Source organism: Primulina huaijiensis, chromosome 11 (genome assembly GCF_012295235.1).
Source record: "Primulina huaijiensis isolate GDHJ02 chromosome 11, ASM1229523v2, whole genome shotgun sequence".
In the NCBI taxonomy this organism is placed as follows: domain Eukaryota; kingdom Viridiplantae; phylum Streptophyta; class Magnoliopsida; order Lamiales; family Gesneriaceae; genus Primulina; species Primulina huaijiensis.
Window position 1 is genome coordinate 17,647,524 of NC_133316.1, and position 18,067 is coordinate 17,665,590.

The 18,067-nt window shown below is 33.7% G+C and overlaps 1 protein-coding gene across 1 annotated transcript; it reads right to left on the reverse strand.

The window, feature by feature from the left end:
• Nucleotides 1–16,227: 16,227 nt before the first annotated feature.
• LOC140988740 (ethylene-responsive transcription factor ERF027-like) lies at nt 16,228–17,457 on the reverse strand. The gene has a single exon (XM_073457796.1). The coding sequence runs from the start codon at nt 17,454–17,456 to the stop codon at nt 16,434–16,436; it is 1,023 nt and encodes a 340-aa protein (XP_073313897.1). The 5' UTR covers nt 17,457; the 3' UTR covers nt 16,228–16,433.
• Nucleotides 17,458–18,067: the final 610 nt, after the last annotated feature.

Consider the following 18,067-nt stretch of genomic DNA (forward strand, 5'->3'; position numbering starts at 1 on the left):
AAAGGATCCGCAATCATCAATTCAGTGCTAATGTGCTCGATAAGTAACTTCTTATCTTTAACACGTTCTCGTATGGCTAAATACTTAATGTCGATGTGCTTGCTTCGACTACCACTTTTGTTATTTTTAGCCATAAAAACAGCAGCTGAATTGTCACAATATATTCTTAATGGCCTAGATATAGAATCCATAATTCTAAGCCCTGAAATGAAACTCTTCAACCATACACCATATGAGGTTGCCTCAAAACAAGCTACGAACTCAGCTTCCATAGTAGAAGTAGCAGTCAATGTCTGCTTTGCACTTCTCCAAGATACAGCTCCACCAGCTAGCATGAAAATATATCCTGAAGTGGATTTTCTTGAATCAATGCAGCCAGCGTAGTCTGAATCAGAGTAGCCAATTACTTCCAAATTCTCAGTTCGTCTGAACATAAGCATATAATCTTTGGTCCCTTGAAGGTACCTCATTACTTTCTTTGCAGCTTTCCAATGGTCTAAACCTGGATTACTCTGATATCTTCCCAACATCCCAACAACAAATGCAATGTCAGGTCTAGTGCAAACCTGAGCATACATCAAGCTTCCGACAGCAGAAGCATAAGGAATGTTTTTCATTTGTTCCCGCTCTAGATCATTCTTTGGGCATTGGCTCAAATTGAATTTATCGCCTTTCACAACAGGAGCTATACTTGGTGAACAATCTTTCATCCGATATCTCTCTAAAACTTTGTTGATATAGGTTTCTTGAGACAGACCTATAATACCTCGAATTCTGTCTCTATGTATCTTAATGCCAATGACATAAGATGCATCACCCATATCCTTCATATCAAAGTTTTTAGAGAGAAATTGTTTCACCTCATATAACAAACCCTTATCATTGGTTGCAAGTAATATATCATCCACATATAGAATAAGGAAACAAATCTTGCTCCCACTGACCTTCTGGTATATACATTGATCCATGAGGTTCTCAACGAATCCGAATGAAGAGATAACATCATGAAATTTTAAATACCATTGACGGGAAGCTTGTTTCAATCCATATATAGATTTCTTAAGCTTACAAACCAATTGCTCACCATTACTAGAGAAGAATCCTTCAGGTTGTTTCATATAAACCTCTTCCTCTAGTTCTCCATTGAGAAAAGCTGTTTTCACATCCATTTGTTATAAATCAAAGTCAAAATGTGCAACTAATGCTAGAATGATACGGAGAGAACCTTTCTTAGATACAGGAGAAAAAGTCTCCTTATAATCGATTCCTTCCTGCTGAGTGAATCCTTTAGCAACGAGTCTTGCTTTATACCTTTCAATGTTGCCTAATGAGTCTTTCTTTGTTTTGAAGACCCATTTACATCCAATGGCCTTTACACCATCAGGCAACTGAACAAGATCCCAGACTTCATTAACTGCCATAGAATTCATCTCTTCTTTCATAGCATTAAACCATAGTTTTGACTCATTACAACTCATGGCTTGTGAAAACGTTTCAGGATCATTTTCGGCTCCAATGTTAAAGTCCGATTCTTGTAAATACACAATATAATCACTAGATATTGCTGATCTTCTTATTCTAGTAGATCTCCTAAGGTTGTTTGGTTGATCAACGATTTCTTGTTGTTCTTCATTAACAACTTGATCTACTGGATTTTCATCAGCAATTTGTGGAACTTCAGTAATCGGTTGCCTAACACCCATTTGGTCTTGAGGGGTGTGAATAACGACCAATCTGTCCATTGAATAAGAGGGTTGTGCATTAATGTGATCATTCTCAAAAACTATGTCATGATCACTCCCACTAATCAAGTCATTTTCAAGAAATTTTGCATTTCTTGATTCCACAATTCTAGTGTTGTGAGATGGACAATAGAATCTGTACCCTTTGGATTTTTCGGCATACCCAATGAAATATCCACTTATAGTTCTTGGGTCCAGTTTCTTTTCATGTGGGTTGTAAACTCTTATTTCAGAAGGACAACCCCAAACGCGTATATGTTGTAAACTCGGTTTCCAACCTTTAAATAACTCAAATGGCGTCTTTGGGACAGCCTTGGTTGGAACTCGGTTTAATATATACACAGCTGTCTTAAGAGCTTCAGTCCACAAAGATTTATGAAGTTTAGAGCTAAGAAACATGCTCCTCACCATGTCCAATAATGTTCGGTTTCTCCTCTCAGCTACGCCATTTTGGTCCGGAGAACCAGGCATAGTATATTGGGCAACAATCCCATGTTCTTGAAGAAACTTCGCAAACGGACCAGGTGCTTGTCCATTCTCAGTGTATCTACCGTAATATTCTCCACCTCTATCAGTTCTCACGATCTTAATATATTTTCCACATTGCTTCTCCACTTCAGCCTTAAAAACCTTAAAGGCTTCAAGTGCTTCGTTTTTATTATGAAGCATGTAGATATACATGTATCGTGAGTAATCATCAATGAAAGAGATGAAGTATTTCGGACTTTGCATGTCCATATCTGGACAACAAATATCTGAATGTATGATTTCTAATATTTCTGTACTCCTCTTGGCACCCTTTTTAGACTTATTAGTCTGCTTTCCCTTAATGCAATCCACACAAGTCTCAAAATCAGTAAAATCTAAAGTACTGAGTACTCCATCATTTACTAATCTTTTAATCCTCTCTATGGAGATGTGTCCCAATCTCCGATGCCATAATATAGAGGAATCTTCATTTATAACACATCTTTTAATACCTCCTTGAACATGCATAGTGGTGTTATTATTTTGTAAATAAATAGAGAAAAGACCATCAACCATTGTACCATTTCCAATAAGATTTGATTTATAAAACAAATTTATTGATTTATCCAAAAACTGAAATGAATAACCAAGGGGTACAAGTTTTGAAACCGAAATTAAATTCCTAGAAAAACTAGGAACATAAAATGTCTTTTCCAATTTTAAAATATAACCACTATTCAACACTAGGCAGCAAGTCCCAATAGCCTCCACATGCGAAGACATCTTGTTTCCTGAATAGATGCTCCGCTCATTTTCTATTGGCTTCCTTAGGTTTTGCATACCCTGCAAGGTATTTGTAACATGGATTGTAGAACCAGAATCAATCCACCATGTGTTATAAATCATATTAACCATATTAGATTCATAACAGACAAATGAAGTAGGAATACCTTTCTTTTCAAGCCAGTCCTTAAATTTATTGCAATCCTTCTTCATGTGTCCCGTCTTTTTACAGAAGAAACACTTGGATTCTTTCTTAATGTCAGGTTGAGGTGGAATTATTCCTTTTCCTTTTCCTTTTCCCTTGACTTTGGCTTGTTTCTTATACTTTCCTTGTGTAATCATAAAGACATTATCACTTGTTTCCATCAACAGCCTTCCTTCCTCTTGAACACACATGGTCATTAATTCATTGATTGACCATTTATCCTTATGTGTATTGTAGGAAATTTTGAAGGGTCCATATTGTTGTGGAAGAGTGCATAAAATGTAGTGCACAAGAAAAGTTTCAGACATTTCCACTTCAAGTGTCTTGAGCCGAGCCGCTATGTCCCGCATTTTCATTATGTGCTCTCGCACACCTCTCACACTGGTGAGCCTTAATGAAGAGAATTCCATAATTAGGGTGCTTGCAAGTGCCTTATCTGAAGACTGAAATTGTTCATCAATAGCCTTCAGTAATTCTTTGACATTATTATGCTGGTCGACAGAACCACGCATACCAGCAGAGATTTTGGTCTTTATGAACATTACGCAGAGTCGATTAGATCGCTCCCATTTTTCATAAAGATCAACATCATCCGGAATGCTGTTTTCAGTAATAGCAGATGGTTCGTCTTTCCGTATAGCATAATCAATATCCATCCACCCTAATTGAAGAAGAATTCTTTCTTTCCATATTTTATAGTTGTCGCCCTTTAGTTCGGGAATGTCACATTTCATATCAGAAAAACTCGCAGGTTGCATAACTGCACAAAATATCATATGCTTAAAATTTTGAGACAATATCATGTTTTACCAATGTAATTCATGTTTTTAAAAATCTAGTGACATAAAATTTGCCTGTGGGCTAAAATTTTAATTCAATAAGATTTTTCTGTAACTTTATAATAAAACTATCGAAATGTATTTTCCTTAACTCCTGTGGGTAAATTAAGAAAAATATAATTTGATATTTTAACCTAATTAGTTATATAAATATAATAAAAATCCCTGTGGGGTAAAATTTATTATGTTTATATAAATAATTTCAATTGATGTCCATTATGTGATCCAAATCCACTTAATGCATAATTTTTCATAATTAAGGATGCTGTGGCTATTCCTCAATTATTTAAAATTATACGGTTCACTGGACAAAATTTTGGCTTTACTTAATGCTTTATATAATAATTATTTCGTAATCAACACTTTCCAAGAGTGCTCCCAGGAAAGATAGATAGTGCTAAGGCCCTTTAAATACCTAACTCCTAGACAGAGCAATGTTCATCAGGGAGACCAGTGGCTAGTCAAGGCAGTTTAAACCGATCTTTGAATAACTCCCTCAGATCATGTTTTCTGACATCACCTTATAATTATTATTCAACTGAATTATCCACATTTATGTGAATCTTTATAAGCCAAAACTTCTCGTTGAATAACTTTATATTCACATTTTACTTAATATGTTCATTATAAACAACTTAATATAATTTAATATAAACATAATGTGAATATTAATATATCAATTATTTTTCAATATCATTTGCATTTTAAATTTCAAATTTCAAGAATAAATGCAAACATAATATTAAATTTGCATGTACACATCAAACTTTATCCATAATATTTGACATTATATCTAATATGCAAAAAATAATTTCTAAACATGTATTAGAAATTACGTCAAATTTGGAATTATTAAATAATATTTCCAAATAATTTATTTTATTATTATTATTATTAAAAAAAAATAATAATAATAATTTAAAATTTTACATAATTGAACGAATTTAAGGCAAAGACTTTTGTCTTCAGTGGGTCTATCATTCATTAGCTTTGCAGGCATTCAAAATGTTCACGTGATTGTGTCTTTTCATTTTCTCTCAATAAATGAGATATAAGACATTTATATGCATGACTTTTGTATTGTAAATTTATCGTCTTCTTCCTTTCCTTCCAAGAGTTTCATTTCAAGAATCAGTCGAGAATTTCAACCGAAAATTAAGTTCTTCTCCGGTTATATTCAAGAAGAAATTTCAGGTATTTTTTCTTAATATTTATGTTATCCAAACTTCATGCTAACCGATTTTCAGAAAATAAAAAAAATTTCAAGGCAGAGGTATTGAGTTGCTCTGATACCAAATGTTAGAAATTTTCTGAAAAATCATGTTTTTAAACATATATAAACATGATAAATAATATGCGGAAGCGGATCGAGAATTACCTCCGGCCATTGAAAATTTGTTGAAGCTTTCTGATTTCCTTTAGATTGAAGCCTTCTAAACACTCCAACACTCCTTTAGATGGTGTATTTGCTGTATGAGATTGTGTGTTTAGGGACCTCAATGCCTTCGGTATTTATAGGCACACTCAAACCATCACCGAGTGTTTTGGGAGCTCGAGATTCAAATCAAATTTGTATACGCATCTCAATTTTCAAAATTTGAGGCTGCCGTGTACAAATTTTCAACACGTTTATTTTACGGGTCACTATTTTCTTACAAAAACATCCCAATTCATCTCATTCAATGCACAAAAGAAAGTCTTAGACAAAGCATTAGTAGAGTCATACCGAAACGCAACAGCGGAAGTCCTAGTAGCCTTGGCAGTGGTTTTCGAAGGAGTTGCTGTAGAAAGTTGTGGCTTGGGAGTTTAAGCAGTGTACTTTCAAGTCATGTTTGTACCCTGTTTCTTGACTAGCCGAGGGACTGTCATTGTGTGTCTTCGAAAACCGATCGAGTGCGAGGAGGATATGAAATTTCAAGTTCATAAGATCATCTATCTAACTCAGAGTCAGGAGGGAATCGTTCTTACCAACATCTTGATTTCTAACTAATTTTTTCACCAAATCAACTTCGTCCAAATTATCTTTTTTTTTTTAAAAAAAAAGTCAATTTTGGTCAAGACTTATTCTTGAGTTATAAGAAATTCATGCGATTTATGAAAGGCGAGTAGAGCTAGTCAAGATCCTCAGTGGTATGTATCACCTCACATCCTAGTTCAATTCAAGTCAAAATATTAATTTTCTAAATTCATAAGCTCAAATATTCAAAATACAACATTTATATCATCAAGAAAAGATTTATATGCCACATATACCCAAGACTTTTATAAGTATTTCAAATCTCATATAATCAAGTGCCTTATTGAAAATCTCTGCAATTTGATTTTCTGTCGCAACATGATCTACAACAATCGTTTTGTAGTAGATAAGGTCACATATGGAATGGTTTCATATGTCAATTTGCTTCGTTCTAGAATATTTTACGAGGTTTTTAGAGATATCTATGACACTCATATTATCACAGTAACAAATTAAAAAGATATTGAAAAATATTGTAATCCTCAAGCATTTGCTTCATCCATAGTAATTGGGTACAACAACTTCTATCAACAACATATTCAATCACGGCTGTTGACAGAGAAATGAAATATTGTTTCTTGTTGTGCCAAGAGACCAAGTTGAATCAAATGTAAAAGCATCATCTAGTTGTGCTTTTTCTGTCATATGAGTTTCCAACCCAATCTGCATCGCTAAATCCTGCGAGACAATTATTAGTATTATTATAAAACCATATCCCATAACTTGACGTACCATTTATGTAATGAATGATTCGTTTCACAACTTTCAAATGAGTCTCTTTCGCTTTTTTCTTAATACCTAGCACACAACGATAGGAAAACATATGTCAGACATACAACCAGTGAGATAAAGTACTCAATAATGCTTCTAAACAATTTAGAATCCACTGAAACTACATCCTCATCTTTGGTTAACTTCTCATTTGAACCAACTGAGGTTCTCATGTGCTTTGCACTTTCAATACCAAACTTTTTCCTGAGTTTTTTGCACACTTAGTTTGTGAAATGAAAATCCCATCATTTCCTTGTTTCACCTGCAATCCTAGAAAATAATTTAACTCACCAATCATGCTTATTTCAAACCCCTCCTTCATTTTACTCACAAATTTATTAACTTTATCCTACAAGGTAGAACCAAACATGATGTCATCAACACAGATCTGAACAATTATAATATTAGACTCAAGACTTTAATCAAAGAAGTTTTTACTCCCTCTCGCTTGTAGAATTTTTTAGTCAAGAAATGAGTCAGTCTTTCATATATAGCTCTTGGTGCTTGTTTCAGGTCATACAATGTTTCTTGAGTTTGAACACATAGTCAGGATATTGAGGATCTTCAAAACTTTTGGTTGGTTAACATACACCTCTTAATTTAAGATTCCATTTAAGAAGGCGATATTTACATCTATTTGAAACAATTTGAAATTTAGTGAACATGTAATGGATAAAAGCAATCTAATGGCTTCAATTAATAATATTTTACGGTTTTATCCAATTATAATATCTACTTTATCTGTATATCATGCAAACTGTATAGATAAATCTTTGAATATATAATAGGTACCATGAGATTTGTCTCGCAACATAAAATCGTGAAACTTATTAGGAAGCATACCGTATTCTTAATCGATTCAACTACCTTAAATAAGGATAAAGTCGCTTGAGCTTGATGTCACGCCCCGAGACCAGGGTTAGTCGACACTAGCGTTGTTCAACAATCACATAATCGCCAAACAACAAGCCTCATAGTTCAGTATAAACCAAAACCAATCTATGTCATAACTAACTCAAAATAATCTTGTCTTACAACGACAAATTCCAAAAACAAAATAAAATGTGCGGAAGCGTTATATAACTTGAATCAAAACTTAAGAATAACATAAACGAGTAATCTTAATGTCTCGAAACTTCATCACCAACCCCAAAACATGTCTTATTCATCATCGTATACTTGATCTTCGTTCTTATCTGGAGAGGGTAGAGCAAGGGGTGAGTGTTGGGGAAAACACAAAGCAAGCGGGGGCCGATCGGTCATAGTTGATAACAGACAGCATGTTCAAATCATATCATATGATATTAAATCAGACAAATGGCACTGAAAATCATCTTATTTTACATTGCTAACTGATTATTTCCCTAAATTATATCTTCTGAGGGGGCGAGACCATAGTATAGGTTATTATATCCCACAGCATCAGGGTCAGATCAAATCAAATATCAAAATTTCCTGACCATTTCAAATGTGAATCATAACAGTGCCTTCAAAAATATTTTTCTCAAACATGCTTTGAAATATCATTTAGCAAATCGAATGAATAACATATGCCGATCGAATTTCAAGAAACATACATAATTTATTTTTGTGCAAACGTTGACACACTTATGAAGAACAAGTATGTCGATATATTTATATATATATATATATATATATATATTATAGTACAATTATGAAATGCAAGTGTACATAAAAGTATAACAAAAACCCACTTACAATAAATTTATATAGCAAAAGCCCACTTATGAAAAATTATATATAGCAAAAGCCCACTTACCGAACAAAATAAATGTGCAAAACTTTATCGAATATACATATATATAAGCACACTTGCAAAGAACAAGTATGACAAACTTTATAAGTACAAAAATCCACTTACGAAGAATTATATATAGCAAAAGCCTATTTACGAAGAAATATATTTATCAAAAATTCACTTACTCTTGGTTCAAATGTACGATTTGAACTTAACTGATACTTAGGTAAAACTTGGGTCGAACACGGGCATCAATTCGGGTGAACATGGGAAGCACCTCGGTCACGATTTAGGCAGCACGTGGACATCACTACAATGGCCGAATACAGCCTCTGTCCTCTTTGCTCGAAGTGGTCGAAACTTATGAGGATTTTTGTTGTAGTTTTATACTAAATCAAAGCCTCTATTTATAGGTCTCCAAGGGTAAGGTGAAGGGTCACTCTATTCAATGTCATTTATCTCACCTTAAATGTCATTATTCATGATCATTAACCTCCTATTAATGACATCTATTCATGATCATTAACCTCATATTAAAAACATCTATTCATAGTCATTAACTTCCTCTTAATTATCATTATTTTGCTCTTAATATAGATAGTTTAATGGCTGATATATTGTGCTTTAAATTAGTCATTAAAATGGTGATAAATGGTCAATAATGTGGAGAACATGGTTATTCAAATTTCCAAGATTATGATTGTGTGGAACTCAAAAATGATGTGCCAAAAAGAGCTGAAATTTCCTATGACATATACTGGTTTTCCCGTTGAAAGATTTCGGGTCTTCACATCCCTCCTTCCTTATTAGAAGTTTCGTTCTCGAAACTTGAGCTAACTCGATGTAGATATGAAATGATTGATAAATTCAAAATTTAAATCCATGTTGAATGATACATGGTTCAAGTTCAATTGATTCAAGGAAAAATTTAAACTTGAATCCTATAATACGAATATGGTAGATTTCGAAACAAAAGTAGTGAGATTCAAAAACAAAAAAAGTGGACGATGATGTCCTTATTCCAAAAGACATGTGAGAGCTTAATCTAATCAGTAACGTTTCTGATTCCTAACTTATCGTTAGCCTCTTATCCTTGTGCATTTAGTAGTTGTTGCATATGCTCGAGTGCAATTTGTTGGTTGGCGATTTTTGCCCTCAAGTTTTGGTTGCTGAGCTGAAGTTCTTCCATATAGTTTCCCATTTCATGACGATATGCATTTAACTCTAGTTGAAGTTGGTCACAAAAACATTTCGTAGCATGATAGTGGTGCACCAAGATTCGGAGGTGGTAAATGTTTATTGACCATACTTTTATGACTCTTGCAACTCTTCCATACTTTTATGACTCTTGCAACTCTTCTCTATAATCTTTGAGTTGCTTTTACGCAAATTTTTTGTTGAAAGTGAGTTGCCCCACTTCTCCTTGAAGGTGATCCCTAGCTTCCTTCAACTCTTCTTTGTCACAAAGTAAACTTGTAATGGTACCCTTGAGTTGCTCGATTTCGAGCTCGAGATTGCTAAAGGTCTTGGCTTGGGTCATTATCTTCGATCACGAACTTGAGAATCTTTAGTTTGTTTGAGACTTGTTTGAAGGGTGGCTCGAAAATATGAGATGATTGTATATTTTTATGTTGACTTTCTTCATCTATGAGAAGATATTTATATAGATATTTTAGAGAAGATATATGGTAATCTTTTTAAGGCCATTAATTCAATTTTAATTGCTATAATTAGTACTTAATTGAGTGCTAAATTTTGGGTCAATGAATGTTTTTACATTTCTAAAATAAGAAGCATTTAATCATATGACAATTATGGCATGGGGAATGACGTTTCAAATTAAGAACATATATTTTCAAGTCAAGAACATATATTTATATGTGTATATATATTTACTTAAAATCCTAAATATAATTTGTTAACTCTATTGAAAATTTATTCATGAGTATCACCTTCTCACTTAAATGTCAATCTAAATTAAACCCAAAAAAACAGAATTTAAACGTTCTATCGATGATTTAATACATACACTAGTCTCAAAATTAATTTAACTTAAATCCAAAAAATAAAAATATCAAATTTTCTATTGACCATTTAATATAAAGACTAGTCTCAAAGTCGATTTCATATAAATCTCAAAAATCATATCTTAATTTTTTTCGACCATGTAATGTAAATACTAATTGTCAATCATCATCATTATTATTATTTTGTATTCAGACATTTGCACTAATACAAAATTCTTAAAAGTCAAATTACGACCCAATATTGTTAAACTAACTTAAATCTCAAAAATAATATCCTAGAAGGTTGAAATTCCAATAGTCCAATTCACATAAACACTAATTCTCAAATTTTTATTTCTCAAATTAAATCCTACTTCCCCATCAAAGGAGCAATTGACAGAATTGGATTACGAGTTTCTTATGCGGAGTTATAAGTTCTACGAGAATTTCCTAAAATGTCAAAAACTAAGCGTGGTTACGAGGGGCGTGAAGCCATTTCTTGAAAAACAATGGAAGGCTTACAAAATAATAAGGTCGTGAATAAACATCAAACAGTAAATTTTAGAGTCATCTCATTCGAGATTTGATCCAAAAAGGGTTTTTCTGAAAACTTTCTCTCAGATGGAAAATTTGAAAATTGACGTATCGTTTGAAGATTATACGTCGAGAGCAGTTCAGAATAATTAATGGAATCGAATTCTTGAGTTTCCTATGGGAAGTCACGAGTTCCAAATCTAAGATTGGGTGGATATGAATGACTAAGTTTTTGCCAAAATCTAACTTCGTCAAATTATTTCTATCAAAATCCCCAGCCTGATTACGAACCTGACGGCTCTGATAACACTAAAATGTCACATCCCGGGACCGAGGTTAGTCGACATCGGTGTTGTTCAACAATCACATAATCGCCAAACAACATGCCTCATAGTTCAATATAAATCAAAACCATTCTATTTCATAATTTACTCAAAATAATCTTGTCTTACAACGACAAATTCCAAAAACGAAATAAAATGTTCGGAAATGTTATACAACTTGAATCATAACTTAGGAAGAACATAAGTGTCACGCCCTATTTCTATACTTGAAAGATTAACGATACTTATACTTATAATCAAAGTAGGAGTTGAATGATCTATCGATATTATGAAGCAATTCAAAACAAGGGGCACCAATTTGATGGTTTATAAAAATTTTGGCATGATGTCCCTACATTTTGTCTAAGCCGAAACTCAAGCAACAACATCCATACACACATATAACATATTATCATAGCAAACATTACATTGTATCCTCATACATATCATGGAACTTATTTCAAACCCTGACATAAAAGTTACTATAGTACATATGCAGAAGCTATATAATAAGACATCCAGGTTCTTGTCGAGGTAAGGCACTTTACAAGCATCCATTGGCGAACCGGCATCCTATGTATCTTCATTACCTGATCCTGTAATACATGAGCTACGTGAGTTTATAAAACTCAATAAGTTGGCACTTATACATATCAATATGCATCGAAGGAACATACACATCAAGTCGTGATCAACAATGAATCTTTAAACCATGTCATACCATAGCATATATTCATGTTCATTTTTTTGTATTTGAGCCTCATTAGTTGACCTGTACTGCTGTGCTTGCTTTATTATATAGCTACTACTGTGTTGGACGTCAGAGAGCACCTTTGGCAACCCCACGCCCCATGAACATATATTGGCCAATAGATTTGGTGGACTTAAAACTACCCATGATGTCAACAAGCTCTATATCATGTAAAAATCAGTCTTTTTTTTCATGTTCCTGTTCATGTTCACGACATAGCACCCATATTCAATATTCATGAGTTCTTTTCATATTTAATACATAACAATGTGATATGATGCTATGTTTTCATCAATAAACATACTAACAATGTACATATATCAATAATCAATGAGAAGTGTTTGAAATCATAATATTACTCATGTATTACTTCAAGAACATGCCAACTTACAGTCCAAGCGTAAGAACACTGGTTTGAGACGATGTTTCTCGTTCTTATGTTGTCAAATATATCAATAACTTAGTCATTATGTCTATACTATGTGAGTCATGCTTTTACTTTCCTCTACATGTATAGAAATCAAAGGAGATGAAAACCTACACCCCTAGGATGATCTTGTAATGGAGAACTAACTTCTAACCTCAAAATGATGAAGAAGAGGAAGAAATGAGCTTTTGAGAGGAAGAATTCTTGATTTTTCTCGAGTTCCTTGCTGCAAATGAAGTGGGGAATGGTAAAGAAGCTCAAGGAAGTCGAAACTTATCTTTTCCTATGCAAAGCGACGCTCGGGCGGTCATTTTCTACCGCTCGGGCGCTGAACTTTCTGTAAAAATACTGCACTTGTAATGCACCAGCGCTCGGGCGGTAAAATCTTACCGCTCGGGCACCACATGTTCTATCTCTGCACACTGCTTCATCAAAGATCGCTCCAGAAACCTATTTTTCCTTCATAATTTGAAAAAGTAATAAACATAAAAGTTGTAGCTCTATGTCTTGGCTTGCTTCTCCAATTAGTCTCATGTCATTTGAAGGTTTGAGTAAAAATATATACTCAATCTACCAAAATGTGTTAGTGAAGGAAATGACGATACGCACGGCACACTTCGGGGCGCTTTTGACTTGTCTTGCACAATGATTTGGACAAAACTCAAAACATGAAAGTTGTAGCATTATATCTTAGCTTTCTAATGGTTGTAGTCTCACACAATTTGGATCAATATTCAAATCATTATACTAAAACCCGTAAAAACTACCAAAATTTCATCTCATTTCCTATCAACTTTATTACACTACTTTTACCTGCACATCTTACTATCACTATTTAAACACATATTTATTCTCAATACACTATTGACAATCTAGAAATAATATTCAATCTCAATATCGATACCTCAATCAACATGTAAAACATAATGAACTAGTAACTACATAATAAAATACATAACTGCATTACTAATCATTTGTACGAGTAACCGGGCATTACAATAAGCGAGTAATCTTCATGTCTCGAAACTTCATAACCAACCCAAAAATACGTCTTATTCATGTTCGTCTACTTGATCTTCGTTCTTATCTGGAGAGGTGGGTAGATTAAAGGGTGAGTGTTTTGGGAAACATTCGGAAAATGGGGGCTGATCGATCATAGTTGATAATAAACACACACACACACAGAGATATATAAATGTGTGTGAATCATAACAATGCCTTCAAAAATATTTTTTTCGAACATGTTTTCAAATATCATTTAGCAAATCAAAGAAATAACATATGGCGATCGAATTTCAAGAAACATACATAATTTATTGTTGTGCAAACGTGGACGCACTTATGAAGAACGATTATGTCAATATATATCTATATATATCAAATAGTATACTTATGAAATATAAGTGTACATAAAAGTATAGCAAAAGCCAATTTATAAGATATATATATAGCGAAAACCTACTTACGAAGGAATATATATAGCTAAAGCCCACTTATGAAGAACAAGTATGCCAAACTTTATATATACAAAAACGAAAACTCGATTAGAAAGAAACATATATATCAAAAGCCTAAACAAAATAACTGTGCAAAACTTTATCAAATATACATATATATAAGCACAATTACAAAGAACAAGTATGCCAAACTTTATATGTACAAAAATCCACTTACGAAGAATTATATATGAATTATATATAGCAAAAGCCCATTTACGAAGAAATATATATATATATATATATATGTATGCATATATATATATATCAAAAGCCCACTTACTCTTGGTTCAAATGTACGATTCGAACTTAACCGATACTTAGGTAAAACTTGGGTCGAACAAAGGCATCAATGCGGGTGAACTTGGGCAGCAGCTCGGTCACGATTTGGGCACCACTTAGACATCACTACACTGGCCAAATGCAGCCTCTCTCCTCTTTGCTTGAATTGGTCGAAACTTATGAGGATTTTTGGTGTGGTTTTACACTAAATCAAAGTCTCTATTTATAGGCCTCCAAGGGTAAGGTGAAAGGTCACTCTATTCAATGTCATTTATCTCACCTTAAATGTTATTATTCGTGGTCATTAACCTCTTTTTAATGACACCTATTCATGACCATTAACCTCATCTTAAAACACCTATTCATGGTCATTAACTTCTTTTTAATTATCATTATTTTGCTCTTAATATAGGTAGTTTAATGGCTGATTTATTGTTGTTTAAATTAGTCGTTAAAATGGTGATAAATGGTCAATAATGTGAGGAAAATGGTTATTCAAATTTCTAATATTATGATTGCGTGGAACTCGAAAATGTTATGTCAAAAAGAGCTGAAATTTCCTATGGCATGTACCGGTCTTCCAGTTGCAAGATTTCAGGTCTACACACTTGAGACTAGCATATGTAATATAAACGCCTTATTTCATTGGTAAGGACATGAATATGTCCATTCATACAGATGAGTGATCATTTGATGATGCACTGGACAACCTTCCCTCGAACTTTTCAATTGGTTATCACTTATCTAGTGGAATAATATGCTATTATGATTGTACATCATTAGTTCTTTGCTCCAAGACAACAAAGAGGCTCTTCGTACTAGCATGAACTTTGATCTGTTTGCCTACTCAATTGAGGGGTCATCAGGTAACGATGTTATGTGTAGTTTTGAATTTTATAAATTTATTGTTCTAAAATATTATATATTTTAAAATTTTTATATATTTTTTCGGTATTTCAGTATATACCGAAATTTGTAAATTTCATATCGTTACTATACCGAAATTCGATATTTTTTCGATACAATAATTTCGGTATACTGAAAATTCGACTTCAAAAGAACTTATTCATCAAAAAATTCCTTTATTTATTTTGTCTTTATTTTTGAATTTTTCTAATCTATGGATAAAATTAATTATGATAAAGCCAATATATTTTTGTTTTTTTTGCGCAAATTTAGTCATTTTTTTTTGTGTAGCTAAAACATGTAGTGTCACATCAGCACTTCAAATTAATAAAAAATATAATTAATTTTAATTCAACATTTTTAGTTTCGTTTAATTTATACGGTGCGATTTGTTAAAATACTATTGTTATTCATCAACAATTATTTCAATAATATGTTGGAATTAAAATAAAATAATTAAATCACTAAAACAAAATAGTGTCTTAATTCACATTAAAATTGAATAGAAAATAAATTTGATGATAGAAGAAGATTTGTTCATAGAGAAATGAAAGAATACAAACTGAAAGTCGTTACAAATATGGAGATGGATAATTAAATTAGAGAGTGTATAATTTATGTGAAAAATTAACGAGAAATTGGCCTTCAGTCCCCAGCGTTCGATTTTTTTTGTGTTCAGTCCCTGGGTACTTTTTTAGTACCACATTTTCACATGAAGTGTACCACATTTTGTATGACATAGTACCATATTTTGTATGTAGGGAGTGAACCCAAAGAAATATTTTGATTGAGTATTTTTCACCAACTTCCCCAAAAATTAAAGATATGAAATTTTAGAAATAAAACTTAAATTTTACTTATAGAATCTTTCATGAAATAAAACAATGAGAAAATTTAGAGTTTTGAGTTTACTTAAAACGCAAGAGAAACTATTTAATATATCTGAAAAATTAAGACAAGAACCGATTTCTTTCTTCCTATGACAATATACATGCATTACATGCAATAAATCATTGTCCCGTATGTATTCTATGTTTACTTGGCATTGATCCTAAGTTATCTCTGAAAAGATGCTTTAAATTTGTTTGATTTCTCATCATGAATTTGGAATTATTAATCGAAAATTAGTAGCTCCATAGATTTTCTGCATCAGAACTTGTCGGAGAGTCATCAGACGGCGGCGACGCTATCCTCGGCGGGCTTACAAGCATTCCCTCCGCCATGTCCTTGAGTAAATTGGGCATATGAAACAGTTCCTCTTCATCTATAAATTCTTGCCCGCTGCTAATTACTGTTTCTGCATTAATGTTTTCATAGTCCCCTAGCTGTTGACCGGCCGCCGCCTCCGCCACCACCTCCTCAACCGGTCCAGCCTCTTCTTCTCGCTTCATTAATGCAGCAGCATTAGTGGCTGCTCGGCGAATATCTTGTGGTGAAGGTGATGCAGGGAGGTGATATTTACCGATGTTTTCCGGGAAGTTAAGCATTGCTTCGTTGCCTCGTAGGGCCAGCACGGCCACATCATAGGCTGCGGCGGCCATCTCAGGCGTGGGGTAAGTTCCAAGCCATACACGCGTAGTTTTTCTCGGCTCTCGAATCTCCGACACCCACTTGCCGCTCCGGCTCCTTATCCCATGGAATACCGGGTGTTTTCCGGTGTTGGACCGACTCGGTGATGAGGTCGAGGTCATGTTGGTGACTTTTTGAAGCTTTCTTGGAGATGGGATCGCTTCATGAATTCTACTCAAAGACTGCAAATTCAGCGTTTGATCCCTACATATAGGCAGTCGTGGCTGTGTCACAGAAGAAGCCAAAAACGGAGCCAATGACATAACAGAAGGTGGAGGAGGCAATGGCAAAGGCAAAGTCAGAGCTGGTGGCTGTGTTTCCGGTTCAGTACCAGAACAAACCGAATGATCGGTTGGTGCCCGCAAAATGGTATATTCTCGAGTCGTTGGCGGCGGCGGAGGCGGAGGCGGAGGCGGAGGAGAGGCAGATGGTGGTGGAGAAGAATGGTCTTGTTGACTCGTGTTCAGTTGATGTGGAGAGTCAGCCATATATATTGAACCAAGTGGATATATAATAATTTGTATATTTTTATAGTATGTTTTTCTTGTAACAAAATGGTAAAAACTAAAAATGGGCATGCAAATTTAAGATTAATATTTGGTAGTTCGTATATATTAACCATGCAGAAATTTGAATCCGTGGGTAAATCGTGGGTGAATTGCCATGCTTTCTTTTGAAGTTGGAGCCTGCGCATACACGCACGTATTACACTACAGCAAGCAATTAGCTGCCACGCCTACTTTATTAGCTGTTTTCTAATGTACTTTACAAATTCTTAATGAACAGTAAATTTTTTTGAGTGGGATACACCAAGTTAGATCGGGGTAAATTTTAGGTTTCATGCATCTGTCATTTATCTATGTGCTTCTTCGAGGATTATTCCGTAGCATTATGTTGTTTTTCTTTTGAGTCGCGGGAGTGATTTGTACGATTTTATATCGAACTAACTAGATATCATATTCTAAATTTGATATCTTGATATCAGATGAGCTATAAATAATTGACAATTACGTTGTTTTCTAATATACGATAGAATTTTATTTGAAGAAAAAAATGGATAAATTCAAACCATGATATTATATAAAATTGTTATATTCTCATCTCCAGAGAAAAACCAAAGAAAAAAAAAATTTAATCATGATCTTCTTTTGATCACATTTAATTTGACTACTTCATATCTGGCTTGTCC

Coding starts and splice junctions, on each gene's coding strand:
- LOC140988740 (XM_073457796.1), bottom strand. CDS start 17,456: ATGCCCATTTTTAGTTTTTACCATTTTGTTACAAGAAAAACATACTAT.